The sequence below is a fragment of the Homarus americanus genome, unplaced genomic scaffold (assembly GCF_018991925.1).
Source record: "Homarus americanus isolate GMGI-L3 unplaced genomic scaffold, GMGI_Hamer_2.0 scaffold23598, whole genome shotgun sequence".
In the NCBI taxonomy this organism is placed as follows: Eukaryota; Metazoa; Arthropoda; class Malacostraca; order Decapoda; family Nephropidae; genus Homarus; species Homarus americanus.
Window position 1 is genome coordinate 3514495 of NW_024731054.1, and position 16692 is coordinate 3531186.

The 16692-nt window shown below is 43.7% G+C and overlaps 2 protein-coding genes across 2 annotated transcripts in view; one reads left to right on the plus strand and one right to left on the minus strand.

The window, feature by feature from the left end:
- The window catches only part of LOC121867432 (serine-rich adhesin for platelets-like), a 45093-nt gene extending 32037 nt beyond the window's left edge, over positions 1-13056 (minus strand). The window contains exon 1 of the mRNA XM_042367343.1: positions 13041-13056. Within this exon, the coding sequence (XP_042223277.1) occupies positions 13041-13056 (16 nt within the window). The remainder of the gene's footprint in view (positions 1-13040) is intronic.
- Positions 13057-13097: 41 nt separating this feature from the next.
- Positions 13098-13571, plus strand: LOC121867433 (extensin-3-like). Its single transcript, XM_042367344.1, has one exon. The coding sequence runs from the start codon at positions 13098-13100 to the stop codon at positions 13569-13571; it is 474 nt and encodes a 157-aa protein (XP_042223278.1).
- Positions 13572-16692: the final 3121 nt, after the last annotated feature.

Below are 16692 nucleotides of genomic sequence, written 5' to 3' on the forward strand. Positions count from 1 at the left end.
GAATTAAATCAACACACCTGGAATTTAACGCCAAAAAAGTTCAAGGAAGTTTTTAATACAGTGTAAAATTATATTCACACCATTTCTATGTACTTCCGGGTATGGTGTAAAAGACGCCATGTTATTTCTTCATTGGAGAAAAAAGTCTTGGAAATAATAATAATAATAATAATAAAAATCATCATTATAACAACAACAACAGCAACAACAGCAACAACAAAAACAACATAATAATAATAATAATAATAATAATAATAATAATAATAATAATATTAAAAATCATCATTATAACAACAACAACAACAACAACATATTAATAATAATAATAATAATAATAATAATAATGAATAAAAGCTCAAAGAAAACAAAAAAAATAGGAAAATAACGACAAATAATAAAAAAATAAATAAACAATGAAAAAAAAAAGAGAGGAAAATCTCACAACACAAATGAGACCAAATTAAACAAATAATAGATAACGTTAAGATACACAGGATAACAAAAAATAAATAAATAAATCTCTCACCAAGGAAACACATCCACCAGTTCGGTCAGAAAAGGCGGAAGCTATCACGAATAAAACTTTACAGTGTGTTATGTTTAATCAATCATAGAGTCATGCGTCAAGGTAGTGTTGGTTCTCAGGGTATGACTTTACCTGGTCGTAATTTTCTTAATGAGGTTACCTTAATTAGTTTAGGATCACATGAAGATTAGGCACCCCAGCTTATCTCACTAAACACCTTAACCTAACCTAACGCAATGTAACCTAACCTGACCTGACCTGACCTAACCTAACATAACCTAACACAATGTAACCTAACCTGACTTAAACTAACCTAATTCAACGTGACTTAACACTGAGACTGTACTGTACCTGTCTGTAATTGGTCACTGTTGCGGCCCAATTTCAGATGCCTCTCTCAAAAAGTGCCTGAGATATCGCCCAGCCTAGGAGGAAAGCAAGGGTCTGGAGAAGGAATGGGAGGGAGGAGGAGGGGGGGGTAGGAATGGGAGGGAGAGGGAGGGAGAGGGCGAAGGAAGGAGGGAGGGAGGGAAGGAGGGGCGTTGTACACGAACATTGCCGTAACTGATAAACCCACTGAGACTAAGTGGCAGCCCAACTACTACTATCACCACTACTACGCCGCCACCACCGCCTACACCATCATCACCACCACCACTACGCTAACACGAACTTGTCATCAGGTGTGGAACTAATGCTGCAGCGTAGAGGTGCTTCCGGTGCATTGTGTGTGTGTGTGTGTAATGTTTAGGATGTTTAACATGAATTTAAACTAAGTTACTAATCTGTTTTGCCTTGTAATATTCGTGCCTGAGTTTCCTTGTAAATATATCGGTTTGTTTTAAGTGTATTTTTCACTCTGGGTTTTCTCCTTCACAATCACTACAACTATTTTGCTGTCACTCGGAATCGAGTATGACGATCATCCAGCTATGATACAATAATATGAGTTATTAAGGCTGTCACCTTCGCTGGTGAGCTCTGAGGTGACTCGAGAGACCGATACGGGACCGACACGGCCGTCCACAGATGTTGTACGTGTGGAGGGCTACATCTAGTGCGGGAGGGGCGGTGGCAGCGTCTTTCCGGCGTTGGCACTTGTCTGCCTCGGTATGCAGTCGGGCTAACTCGAAGGTATTGGCACCTCGTGTGGTGCTCCTCCAAGCTTTACGGTGTGGAGTGATCGTCTTCCAGGTAAGGGGGTCGATTTGGCACTTTTTCAAGTTTGTCTTAAGATTATCCTTATACATTTTCAGTTGTCTGCCAGCGTTACGTTTACTCTTCGTTAGGTGACAGTGCAGTAGCTGCTTTGGCAGTCTACAGTCACCCATGCGAGTAACATGGCCAGCCCAGCGTAGTTGTTCATGGATAATGGTAGCCTCGATGCTCCTACAGTTGGTGGCGGCAAGAATACTGTCCCTTGTCTTCCCAGTGAACTCGGAGGATGGAACGTAGACTACGTTGGAGAAAGTTTTCAAGTGCCTTGAAGTGCCTCCTGTATGTGACCCATGTCTCGCTGCCATATAGCAGGGTGGGGAGGACCACTGCTCGATATACATACAACTTTGTAGATAATTTTAGCTCCCTACAGTTGAAGACACGGGTACGGAGTTTGAGATGCACATCTGATCCGCTGTTGAATCTCTTCATCGATGTCCGCGGTGGTGGACAGGTGGGAGCTGAGATAATGAAAGTGGGTAACTTTAGAGAGGGTAGTACCGTTAAGCTGGATGGATGGTGGAGGTGTCTGAACCAGGGGCAGGTTGAAAGAGGATCTGAGTCTTACGTAACATTCACCTTAAGGCTGAAGTGTGCATACGCATCTGCATAGGTATTCAGGATCTCCTGTAGGTCGCGTTTAGATGTGAGCGACAAGGGTGAGGTCGTCTGCATACTAAAGTTCGGTAATGGAAGCTGCCGACACCTTGGTATGTATGCCAATCTCAGTCTCTCTTATCTATCCTTGTGTCTGTCTCCTCTAAGACCTAAACAACTTAACCTCTCGCCATTCCGGATATGTTCCCTTCCTGTTCTAATCAGTTTTTTATCGTCACGTCTCCACCACTTCTCGTTATGTCACTACTTCCTCCTCCTACCTGCCTCACACACCTTTATTATCTTACCACCTTATGATATATTCTTGTTGTCTTGACCTAGCTCATTACCTGTGTGTGTGTGGGGGCAGGGAAATTGAGGGAGAGTGAGGTTGAGGGCAGAGAGAGAGAGGAGAGTTCATGGTGAGAGTGAATAGTATTGTTGGGGTGAGAGGCAGAGGGGAGGGGGGAGGTGTATTAGGGGTTAGAGGTGAGTGTAATGAGAGAGAGAGAGAGAGAGAGAGAGAGAGAGAGAGAGAGAGAGAGAGAGAGAGAGAGAGAGAGAGAGAGAGAGAGAGAGAGAGAGAGAGATTATATTTTTATCAGTACGCCCTTTTAACCTCTCACACTCCTCACCACGTCTGTTAGTCATTATACACTGCCTTCACTATACACTGCCTCTTTCACTACCATTATTATTATTATTTTATTACTACTGTTATTGGTAATTTACTTTTATCTCTTATTCCTTATTTATTGGTCACTTTCTCTTATTACTTTTATTGCTATTGTTTTTTTGTTTGTTTTTTGTTTAGGTTCGTTGTAATCCGTTTTATTTTATTTATTGATAATTATATTTTTACTCTCTGTCAGTCCGTCTGTCTGTCTGTCTGTCTCTTTCTCTACTTTGTTCCTATCTATCTGTTCGTATATCTAGTCATCCGTCTGTCTATCTCTGTATCTTCGTCTGTCTGTTTGTCTCTTATTCTCTCTACTCCTGTTGTTATCTATCTGTTTGTCTGTCAATTCATCATTCTATATACTTCTGTATCTCAGACTACGACTCTCTCTCTCTCTCTCTCTCTCTCTCTCTCTCTCTCTCTCTCTCGGTCACTGAACTTCTTCTAAGGAATTCAAATTCGCTTTTACGGAATAAAATGCAGTTTTCTGGGGGCAAATTGCACACACTCTCACCCACTCGTGTGTCTACAAGGGCCGGTTTCACTTTTGACCTGAGGCGCAAAAGCTAGCAATCTACTCGCCTTTTCTTGCTATTTTTTTCTCCTAGTTTTGAGTAGAATTGTTTTCGAATTTTTCCCTATTTTTGAATATATTTTCAAATTTTTTGTATTTTTTCCTATTTTTTAATCTATTTCCCAATTTTTCGATCGTTTCCTTAATTTTGAATGTTTTTTTTCCATTTTTCCCCCTAAATTTGTATATATTTTCCCAATTTTCGATTTTTTCACCTACTTTTGAATATATTTCCCTTATTTTTCTACTTTTCCCCTAATTTTGAATTAATTTTCCTATTTTTTTTTTAATTAATTTTCCTATTTTTTTTTAAATTTCCACAATAGTTTTGGAAAATAAACCTTCACTAATTTTTGCCTATATTCCCCCAAAAATACGTATAAATGGGATTTTCTTCACAAACTAAAAAAAATAAAATAAATAAAAAATCGAACACAAAAGCTACTAAAACTAGGTCATTTGATGCCTTATGCGGCGTTAAAAAATCATCCCTCTTACGAAAAAACAAGATCCATCAGCTAAGTCAGGATAGGCTGGTGGTTGAGAAAGTAAACACAGCCAAAATACTGAGTAAAAGCGAAGTGTTTATGTATAGACGAGGAAGAGGGAGGGAGGGAGGGAGGGAGGGAGGAGGAGGGAGGGAGGGAGGGAGGGAGGAGGAGGGAGGGAGGGTAAGGAAGGAAGGAGGGAGGGAGGGAGGCAGGGAAGGAAACTACCTCACACATGGGTCTCAATACCTGTGAAAATACACCTCCTGTGCCAGTACCACACCTACTACACCTTCACTGGGGTGTGTATGTGTGTTTATATGTGTACTCTCGGGTGTACATGTGTGTTGTTGTGTGTACATTCCTATCAGTCACACAAAAATGTCAACACAGTGTTAGGGATGAATGTGTACTTCTGACTTTGTGTGTGTGTGTGTGTGTGTGTGAAATTATTTTGCATGGGTGTACACACATTAACTCTCTCTCTCTCTCTCAATACCTCCTTCACCCATATATCCATTTTCTCTCACTTCCCTCCCCCTATCTGTTCCATTTTCTCTCACTTCTCTCTCACTTAATGTTCCACTTTCTCTTACATCTCTCACCATCTTCCTGACGTCAACCCACTTTCTCTTATCTCTCTGTCTCTCTCACATCATCTTCATCACGTTGGCCTACTTTCTCTGTCCTTCTATCTCTTTATCATCTTTTTACACTCACTCACTCACTCACTCACCCACCACCCCCCCCACACCACCACCCCCCCACCCTCACCCCCCTCCCCTCACTCACCACCCTCCTCACCACTCACTCACTCACCCACCACTCACTCACCCCCCCCCACTCACTCCACTCACCACCACCCCCCCCCCCCCCCCCTCTCCTCTCTCCTCTCTCTCTCTCTCTCACGTCACCTCCATCTAATGCAACCACAAACATCAATTGCAATCATCATTAAGTATCGTAAATTGACATCATTATTGCAACTGCAGCTCAAATTACTTTCATGACGACATTCTTTCTTTAATCATTCTCGTTATCATTATCATCATTCTTTATTCATTCTTTATTGCATTGTTTATTTTATTCTAATTCCCCCCCCAGGTAACATTAGGTTAGGTCAAGTTAGCATTAGGTTAGGTTAGGTCAGGTTAAGTCAGGTTAGCATTAGGTTAGGTCAAGTTAGCATTAGGGATTAGGTCAAGTTAGCATTAGGTTAGGTCAGGTCAGGTTAAGTCAGGTTAGCATTAGGTTAGGTTAATCTTCAGTTGAAATTAAGCTAAGGTGCAATTTCTTCAAATGATCCGAGAACTCTGACCTCAAGTGGCGGTGGGGAGTGTAAACATGGCACTAACATCATCCGGGTGCCAGTTCACTGACACCCGCGACCTCTACCGGATGCTGTAGCCCCTCTTGAGACACAGGTGAGGGTGAGGTAGGTCAATTAGCGTCCGGGCTCAGGTGTTCACTCTATATGATAGCTTTTTATAGTCCGTTTATAGGCATGTCTGTATGTCTGTCGGTATTATGGGCATGTCCGTATGTCTGTCGATATGAGCATGTCCGTATGTCTGTCGGTATTATGGGCATACCATTCTTCGTATTATGGGCATGTCCGTATGTCTGTCAGTATTATGGGCATGTCCGTATGTCTGTCGGTATTATGGGCATGTCCGTATGTCTGTCGGTATTATGGCATGTCCGTTGTTATGGTGTATGTCTGTGTATATAGGCATGTCCGTATGTCTGTCGGTATTATGGGCATGTCCGTATGTCTGTCGGTATTATGGGCATGTCCGTATGTCTGTCAGTATTATAGGCATGTCCGTATGTCTGTCGGTATTATGGGCGCCGTATGTCTGTCGGTATTATAAGCATGTCCGTATGTCTGTCGGTATTATGAGCATGTCCGTATGTCTGTCGGTATTATGGGCATGTCCGTATGTCTGTCGGTATTATGGGCATGTCTGTATGTCTGTCGGTATTATGGGCATGTCCGTATGTCTGTCGGTATTATGGGCATGTCGTATGTCTGTCGGTATTATGGGCATGTCCGTATGTCCGTCGGTATTATCATGCCCGTATGTCTGTCGGTATTATAAGCATGTCCGTATGTCTGTCGGTATTATAAATGTCCGTATGTCTGTCGTTATTATAAGCATGTCCGTATGTCTGTCGGTATTATAAGCATGTCCGTATGTCTGTCGGTATTATAAGCATGTCCGTATGTCTGTCGGTATTATAAGCATGTCATGTATCTGTCATTATTATAAGCATGTCCGTATGTCTGTCGGTATTATAAGCATGTCCGTATGTCTGTTCGCTATTATGAGCATGTCCGTATGTCTGTCGGTATTATGAGCATGTCCGTATGTCTGTCAGTTTATGGGCATGTCCGTATGTCTGTCGGTATTAGCATGTCTTATGTCTGTCGGTATTATGGGCATGTCCGTATGTCTGTCGGTATTATAAGCATGTCCGTATGTCTGTCGGTATTATGAATGTCCGTATGTCTGTCGGTATTATGGGCATGTCCGTATGTCTGTCGGTATTATGGGCATGTCCGTATGTCTGTCGGTATATGGGCATGTCTATCTTAGTCGGTATTATGGGCATGTCCGATGTCTCGTCGGTATTATGGGCATGTCCGTCGGTATTATAAGCATGCCCGTATGTCTGTCGGTATTATAAGCATGTCCGTATGTCTGTCGGTATTATAAGCATGTCCGTATGTCTGTCGGTATTATAAAGCATGTCCGTATGTCATCGGTATTATAAGCATGTCCGTATGTCTGTCGGTATTATAAGCGTGTCGTATGTCTGTCATGGATTATAAGCATGTCCGTATGTCTGTCGGTATTATAAGCATGTCCGTATGTCTGTCGGTATTATAAGCATGTCCGTATGTCTGTCGGTTTATAAGCATGTCCGTATGTCTGTCGGTATTTAAGCATGTCCGTATGTCTGTCGGTATTATAAGCATGTCCGTATGTCTGTCGGTATTATAAGCATGTATGTCTGTCGGTATTATAAGCATGTCCGTATGTCTGTCGGTATTATAAGCATGTCCGTATGTCTGTCGGCATTATGGGCATGTCCGTAGTCTGTCGGTATTATGGACATGTCTGTATGTCTGTCGGTATTATGGGCATGTCCGTATATCTCATCAGTATTATGGGCATGTCCGTATATCTGTCGGTATTATGAGCATGCCCGTATGTCTGTCGGTATTATAGGCATAAATGAATAAATGTATAAATAATGAATAAAAAAATAAGAAAGACGGATTTATACAATACATTTATTACCGTTTTGATTATCTCTTGGTATAATGGAAGGATGTGTAACTGAATGAAGATTATTGTTATGCACACACACACACACACACTACCATCATACACACACACTTGAATATTTGGTAATGTGTTTTAGGTGGTCATAGAAAACCTTGGAGATGAGGGAAGGCTGGAGGGGGTACTGTCCTATAGAATGCCAGTTACAATGATGCAGTTCTCTCTCTCTCTCTCTCTCTCTCACGTACACACGAGGTACCAACAAGAGAGCAATACTCGGCCTACTTCCTCCCCTCCCTCTTCCTCTCCTCCCACCTCCTTTCTTCCCCCCCACCTCCCCTCTTTCCCCTCTTCCCCCCTACGAGAGGATGTTGGCTTAGTGAGGTCATTTTACAGCTCAATACCGAATACCTTCCTCCAACCCCCCCTCCCTCCTTCTTCCTCCCCCTGCTTCCTCATACCTCCCATCACCCCCATCCTTCCTCCTCCCCCTACTTCTCCCCCCCCTCCTCCTTCTCTACCTCTTCACCATTACCTCTCTAAGATCCTTCCTTATTCCATCATCTTCATACTTCCTTTTAATTTTCCTTCTCATTTATCTCTCTCTCTCTCTCTCTCTCTCTCTCTCTCTCTCTCTCTCTCTCTCTCTCTCTCTCTCTCTCTCTCTCTCTCTCTCTCTCTCTCTTCTTCTTCTTCCTTTTATCTCCTCCACATTATTAATTTCTTTACAGTTCTCCTCTTGCTCTTCATCCTCACTCTCTTACTTCCCTCTTTCTCTCCTCTTCCTTCCTCATCTTCGTCTCCTCCCCCATCCTCCTCCTCCTCCTCCTCCTCCCTCTCTTCCTGTGGTTTTTTCGTGGATGTGTACAGACTTCAGTCAGTACACACACACACACACACACACACACACACACACACACACACACACACACACACACACACACACACACACACACACACACACACACACACACACACACACCCACACACACACACACACACACACACACACACACACCGCCCTGTTAGTTAGAAAGCTTCAATGCAACTACAGACACGGTTCACAGACACGTAATCAACCCTTAACCCCCACCCCCCACACAGACAACGGACACAGAAACACACACAAACTCAACCTCACATAAACAACCTCCCAACGCCCACAGGACACCCTCTTTACGCCCACAGACAACCTCCCACTTCAGGACACCCTCTTTACGCCACAGACAACAGCCCCAATACGCTCACTTCAGACAGCTGCTCGAGTTATAACAACACGACAAAGAAACGTAAACACAGGAGGGGTCATCACCTTCTCCACCAGGTAAGGTATCAAGGTCCTTACAGGTAAATTATGTAATCACCTGTCTCCTTCTGTTGATATGCTGTGTGTGTGTGTGATGGGGGTGGGTGGATAGACGATGCATGTGTGTGTGTGTGTGTGTGTGTGTGTGTGTGTGTGAAAAGTGAGGCACTATGCGTGTCTGTGTTGAATGTATGCACGACCAGTAATAGATTCTACCGAGCAATTTTAGCGCCAATTTCTGTAAATAAGGGTAGCAGCTATAGCCACACCCTGCCACAGCTAAACCCAGTTTAATTTTACAGCTACATCCACCCTCCCCCCCGTGTCACAGCTAAAGCCACCCCATACCACGTCCTCAGTCATCCCCTGCCACAGCACCACCACACCCCACTGGCCGACTTCTTGAAGCATCCGCCCGCAACAAGCCTCAATGGCGTTTCACATAGTGGGCGCCAAGAAATGAATGAGTTCACAGGGACCCGGGGGCTAACATGTTTACGACGGTGGCGCCAAGGTGAGTGAAGATTCGTAGATAAGATTCATAGAGAAAACACAAAAATACGGCCAATAACACAAAATTAACAGAGATTCTACCTGAACTAAGTTACGTTCATTTAACACCAATAACACCGAACGTTCACTTTTATCACCCACTAGTGCTAAGTGAACGAATCTAGTACTTTCTAATGATTTTAAGTTGTTTTTTTGTGCTTTGAGTCAACCAGTTAGATGGTGGAAGGAGTCACGGGGTGTAGAGTGAGGAGAGGACTTTCTTTACCAGGTTATCGAACTGTTAGAGTCACGAGCCTCAGGTGATCGGTTTGGGTAAAGATTTTGGGGATTTGGTCGCCTAAAACCTCGGTCAAGTGGTATCGAAACCCACATAGGTAAAGTAGACCCTAATTCTAATAGACCCCAGTTATAATAGATCCCAGTCCTAATAGACCCCAGTTATAATAGACCCCAGTTCTAATAGACCCCAGTTATAATAGACCCCAGTTATAATAGCCCCAGTCCTAATAGACCCCAGTTATAATAGATCCCAGTCCTAATAGACCCCAGTCTAATAGACCCCAGTTCTAATAGACCCCAGTTATAATAGACCCCAGTCCTAATAGACCCCAGTTCTAATATACCCAGTTATAATAGACCCCAGTTATAACAGACCCCAGTTATAATAGACCCAGTCTAATAGACCCCAGTTATAATAGATCCCAGTCCTAATAGACCCCAGTTATAATGGACCCCAGTTCTAATATACACCAGTTATAATAGACCCCAGTTATAATAGACCCCAGTTATAATAGACCCCAGTTATAATAGATCCCAGTCTAATAGACCCATTATAATGAACACAGTTATAATAGACCCCAGTCCTAATAGACCCCAGTTATAATAGACCCCAGACCCCAGTTATAATAGACCCCAGTCTAATAGACCCCAGTAATAATAGGCCCCAGCCCTAATAGACCCCAGTTATAATAGACCCCAGTTCTAATGGCCCCAGTTATAATAAACCCCAGTCCTAATAGACCCCATTTATAATAGACCCACAGTATGAGACCCCAGTTGTAATAGCCAGTTGTAATAGACCCCAGTTATATAGACCCCAGTTATAATAAACCCCAGTAATACAGACCCCAGCTATAATAGACTGATTATAATAGACCCCAGTTCTAATAGACCCCAGTTATAATAAACCCCAGTCCTAATAGACCCCATTTTATAATAGACCCCAGTCATAATAGACCCCAGTTGTAATAGACCCCAGTTATAATAGACCCCAGTTATAATACCCCAGTTCTAATAGACCCCAGTTCTAATAGACCCCAGTCCTAATAGACCCCAGTTCTAATAGACCCCAGTTCTAATAGACCCCAGTTCTAATAGACCCCAGTCCTAATAGACCCCAATCCTAATAGACCCCAGTTATAATAGACCCCAGTCCTAATAGACCCCAGTGGTAAGATAGGCTGGGGACTGACGACTATCTAAAAATGTATTACTATTATTATTATTATTATTATTATTATTATTATTATTATTATTATTATCATTATTATTATTATTATTATTGTCGTTGTTGTTGTTGTTGTTGTTGTTGTTGTGATGGCAGCCACTCGAGGTCGTGCTGTGAACTGTGTTAAAGGAAGTTGTGGTGTTATTGGTGCTGTGAACTGTGTTAGGTTAGGGGGAAGTGGCTGAGTAACCTACCATGGATGGGTCGTGATGTCAGCGGAGTTAACTACCAACACACCGTAGTGATGATGATGATAACTGTGGTAAAGAATGTTAGCTGACCCAATTAAGTATGTTAGGCTGCCTCGAACTTAAGCCTTGTTAGCTTTCCAAATCTAATAACGTTAACTTATCAGAGAATCTACAGATTACCCGTTGTTTTAGCTTCCATACTGTTGGACCGTTTAACACCTGTTGATTCTGTTAGTAACGTTAGCTTTTTACAACTGTCCTATCTGCTATTTGTACCACTGTCAGCTAATTTATCCCACTTAGCTCTCACCTGTTACCAGTTTTAGCTTATGATACATGAGTTAGCTGGGTGAGGGCAGCAGGGTGGGGTGGAAGGTGGAGATGGAGGTGAGGTGAAGGTGGAGGTGAGGTGGAGGGGTGGAGGTGAGGGTGGGGGTGGAGAGGTGGAGGTGCAGGGGTGGAGGTGGAGGTGGGGTGGGTGGAGGTAGGGGTGGAGGTGGGAGGTGGCAGTGGAGGTGGGAGGTGGGTGTGGAGGTGGAGTGGGGTGGAGGTGGAGTGTGTGGGTGGGTGTGGGGGTGGAGGTGGGTGTGTGTGGGTCGAGGTGGGGTGGAGGGTGGTGGTAGGGTGGGTGGGTGTGTGGGTGGGTGTGGGGTGGAGGTAGAATTGGAGGGTGAAGGTGAAGGTGGAGTGTGGGGGTGGAGGTAGAGGTGAGGGTGGGAGGTGGAGTATGTGGGTGGGGGTGGAGGGTGTGGAAGAGACAGTCACCCCTGGGAGTATCATTTATCAAACCACTCTCTACGTCACCCGCAACTACCCTGGTCACTGTATGATGGGAAGATGATGATGATGGTGGTGGTGGTGGTCGCGATGGTGGTAGTAGTAGTAGTAGTAGTAGTGGTGGTAATGGTGGTGGTAGTGGTGGTGATGGGAAGATGATGATGATGGTGGTGGTGGTGGTCGCGATGGTGGTAGTAGTAGTAGTAGTAGTAGTGGTGGTAATGGTGGTGGTAGTGGTGGTGATGGAGATGATGATGATGGTGGTAGTGGTGGTGGTGGTGGTCGTAGTGATGATGATGACGACGGCTCTACTATATCCAGCTTAAGAGAGAGAGAGAGAGAGAATCACTCGGGTGTGACGAAAAAATACGCTAACATCACCGTCTAAATGAATAAACTAACTGGATTCGGACGCCTGTTAGTTCCCAGTCACGGCGTTCAGTCTCCACTCACCTACTCCTTCATCACCCCCCCCCCCCTGCCCTCGTAAGGTAAATATGGTTCTTTCCCTCGTAACTGGTGATGTGAGAACGTATCAAACTGACTCAATGAACCTTACGACAATAAAAATTCTAAAAAATCCTTAAGATAAAATATTCCACGTAAGTCAATAAAACACAATAATAAAACCAAACATAAAAAAAAAATAAAATATATCCCGTAAAAAAAATAGTAATACCAAACGTGATTCTGTGAGGTCGACGGTACAGACCTTTTTCTTTGACTTATTGTACCTCAGGCAGCGTAAGTAAACGAAAGAGATAATGGCGAATCGTCTGCTTAATATCTTGGCATTTCCGAGTTCACACGATTGATTAGGTTAACCCGACACACAAACCTCGGTGCTTGAGTTTTATGTGCCCCCCTCCCCCTCCACTTAAACCCAGTATACGAAGGAGGGAGCTGAAGGTCGATTCCATAGGCTGTTGACCTTTGAGTTAGAGGCAATGCGGATATAGTATACTGAGGATCTTGTATAGTTAGGTACTCGATCTACAAGTCTGTGTGTGTGTGTGTGTGTGTGTGTGTAATAATAATAATAATAATAATAATAATAATAATTAACGGTTTATTGAAAAAGTTCTGCAGCCCGAAGGCTGAAAATATACATTGGACATAAATGACTGTGTGTGTGTGACGATTCATGGCTGTTGGTGTAACACTCCTTAACCTTCATTGCCTCCGTCACAATACCCTCCCCCGCCCCCGCCCCCCTCACTCTCCTCCAAGGGCGTCATGAGGTGCGGTGTGACGGGATGAGTGTGATGGATGAAATGTAGGCCGGCTGAGGTGGGCGGCTGTGGGCGGTGGTGGTGGTGGGTGGTAGGCGGAGGTGGGATGGTTTACCTGTGGTCATTCAAATACACATACCTGCCAGTGTGCACATAACTCCTAATCACACACCTGCCACGCCCCCACAGATCTACCATGCCCCCACAGACCTGCCACGCCCCACAGATCTACCACGCCCCCACAGACCTGCCACGCCCCCACAGATCTACCACGCCCCCACAGATTTGCCACGCCCCACAGACCTGCCACGCCCCACAGATCTACCACGCCCCCACAGATCTGCCACGCCCCCCACAGATCTGCCCGCCCCCACAGATCTACCACGCCCCCACAGATTGCCACGCTCCCACAGACCTGCCACGCCCCCACAGATCTGCCACGCCCCCACAGATCTGCCACGCCCCACAGACCTGCCACGCCCCCACAGATCTACCACGCCCCCACAGATCTGCCACGCCCCCACAGATCTACCACGCCCCCACAGATCTACCACGCCCACACGCCTACATTCCTCAGGCCTCTCCACCCTTAACCATTTGTCCTGAAGTCCCTACATTCCTCGTATCTACAAGCCACGCCACTACACTATCACTGCTACCGACACACTGACTTGGATAAACAATAGCTTGATACTTTCTCACATCTACTCGTCCCAGTACTCGTTTTGGATGCTTCCCTCACATCTACTCGTCCCTGTTACTCGTTCTGGATGCTTCCCTCACATCTACTCGTCCCAGTAACTCGTTCTGGATGCTTCTCTCACATCTGCTCGTTTCGGTAACTCGTTCTGGATGCTTCCCTCACATCTACTCGTCCCAGTAACTCGTTCTGGATGCTTCCCTCACATCTACTCGTCCCAGTAACTCGTTTTGGATGCTTCTCTCACATCTACTCATCCCTGTTACTCGTTCTGGATGCTTCTCTCACATCTACTCGTTTCAGTAACTCGTTCTGGATGCTTCCCTCACATTTACTCGTTTCAGTAACTCGTTCTCAGACTACATTCATCATTCTACTCATTCACTGGAGACGATGTGAATGATAAGATAACCTAACCTAACCACACAAGATCACAAGATAAACACAACTCAGTATAAAAACAAGTTCCAGCGTTGTGAATTCTTACGATACCCGAGTACGATAAGTTAAAGAAATAAGGATCGTTCGTCATACTCAGAAATATCGTAATCTATTTTTAAAGTACTATCGTTATCTTCACTATACACATTGCCCAGGGTACAGGAAGAACACAAAAACACTCTTAAAACATTGAATTAAAAGGTAAATTCAAACTAACAAGAACCAAATATCACAGGTAAATGGGTCTCAAGTGTATACAATTCTCCTCTTTAAACAGGTATATTTTTCTCTCTTGAGCTAAAACCATTAACATTCGGTGGTGGGAACAATAGCATATGCACTAAATTTCACACTTGTTATGTTATTAGTGATGGGAGTAGTGTGATAACTTGTTCCCATGTGTATACAAGGTCGTTGTTGAGGGAGTTGTAACGGTGAGAGTTGGAGAAAAAAAATTATGTTTTTATCAGTCTTGCTACAATTAATCCCGTAAGAGGGAGAAGAAGATGAGAAATATTGCTCTAAATATCCCTCAAAATACTACTTAAAGACTGAGATATTATTCTAATCTTAATATGGGAGGAAGAGAAGCTAGTATTAATATTCCTCAACCTTACGTTTCAGAAGTCGAAGTTATATTTGTCCAAGTCGATGTTTCTTGTACCGTTAATGAATACCGTGAAGGGCGCTTGGTGTGGACTAGACAAGGAAAGAGGTGGATAAGGAAGGTTAGAAGGGTGGATGAGGAGGAGAAGGAAGACTAGGGAGGTGGAGGAAGAGTACTAGAGAGGAGGAGTAAGAAGAGGGGATTAGAGAGGTGGAGGAGGAGGACTAGAGAGGAGGAATAGGAAGAGGAGGACTAAAGAGGAGTAAGAAGAGGGGATTAGAGAGGAGAAGGAGCAGGAGGAGGAGGAAAATAGAGAGGAGAAGGAAAAAACGAAAAGAAAAAGAGAAGAGGACGAACAAAAGCAGAAGCAGCAGGAGGAACAGAAGCAGCAGGAGCAACAGCAGCAGAAGGTGAAAGGTAGAGGAGGGTGGTGACACAGCTGAGGGTTTTGTGAATGGTGGTCGCTACCTCCACCGTCATGGTTTATTTACACCGTTTCCGTGGCCGCTACAGGATAGAGAGGCCCCTGAAGCCCCTGCGTGTGTCCCTGTAAGTCCCTGTGTCCCTGTGTATAGGTCTCCCCTCTTAGGATGTCAGGTTGGGCAGTCGTTGTGTCCCAGAGAGCAACAAGGACTTTCATTATTGTTTTAGTAGGACGTGTGTGTGTGTGTGTGTGTGTGTAGGATATTTCATTCTGCTGTTCCCTAACCTAACCAAACTTAACCCCAACGAAATTTATTCTAACCAAAACTAACCTAACCCTAACCTAACCAACTTCAACACAAAACTCGACCTAATCTAACCTAAGCTAACTAACCACAACGAAACTTAACCTAACCTAACCAAGCCAAACTTTCTGAAGTACTAGTGAGTATGTGAGAGAGAGGGACGGCGTCAGTCAAGGCTAGCAGCTACGGCCCCCCCTCCCCCCTAGTTCTAATAGCCGTCTTTGAGGTGCGGTGAGATTCGCTATTATTTGCCATCCGGTGGAAACAATTATAGAAATGTATATATTTCTCTACCTCCGGTTTCTTTCGTGTTGTTACTTGATACTTGGAGTTTTTCCGTAATTTTTTCTTCTTTTTTTCATAATTTACGTAGTTTTTGTTGAAGTTTCCCATTTTTTTGTGATTTTTTATTTAGTTTTTATTTATTTTTCTTAATACGGTATGTCCCAATTTCTTCAAAGTCCCCCACCTCTCCTCTCTCTCTCTCTCATCTTGATACATTGTTCTCTTTTTCCTATTTCTTTTCTTTTTAGTTTTTCAATTCTTCTTTTGCTACTTCGTCTTACTCTCTCTCGTCCTTCCTCCTCTCTTCCTCCTTCACAATTCAAACCACTACCCAAGCATATCAACACGACCTCCTTGCCCTTCCTCCTCCCTCCCTTCAACCCCCCCCTCTCTACCTTCCCTCTCTCAACCCCTCAACGTTAACTAATACGATATCTTGTTGTTCTTCTTCTTATTATTATTATTATTAATATTATTACAAGTTACAACTCACCTCCTTAAACTCGGTGACAATAACAGTAATGACCTATAGACACAAGGTTTATTAATGCAGCAATAAAATCTGGGTAATTGGGCCTTACGTAATTAGTCTCTTCCACTCTGATTGGCTGCCAGCATCTGTCTGTCAAGCGAGCATCCCTCCGCAGGTCATGACGCATAACCACACGAGCAGTCAAATGAGAGTTTATGGTACTGCTATTATTATCACTGTATTTTATTATTATTATTATTATTATTATTAAAAAATTCAGTAAATCATTAATTGAAATATTCTCATTGTGTAATTAATAAAAGTACTAGTATTTTATTTCCGGATTCTACGGTTAAATGAGCATCCACACATGCCTTTAGGTTACAGTTACAATGGTCCCGTTATTTTGTACCGTCAAATCAAGGTCCGTGTCTTGTGTGTTTATGATGATGCCTGGGTAATATTTATGTAGTAGAGTCAAACGAGAGTCTCATTCTGGCGAGCTTTGTAGACAACTGAGCAACTAAAGTTTATTGTTTTGTGAGTATGGTGGATGAA

Excerpts from the sequence above, each read along its gene's own strand:
- LOC121867433 (XM_042367344.1), top strand. The coding sequence starts at position 13,098 with ATGCCCCCACAGACCTGCCACGCCCCACAGATCTACCACGCCCCCACA.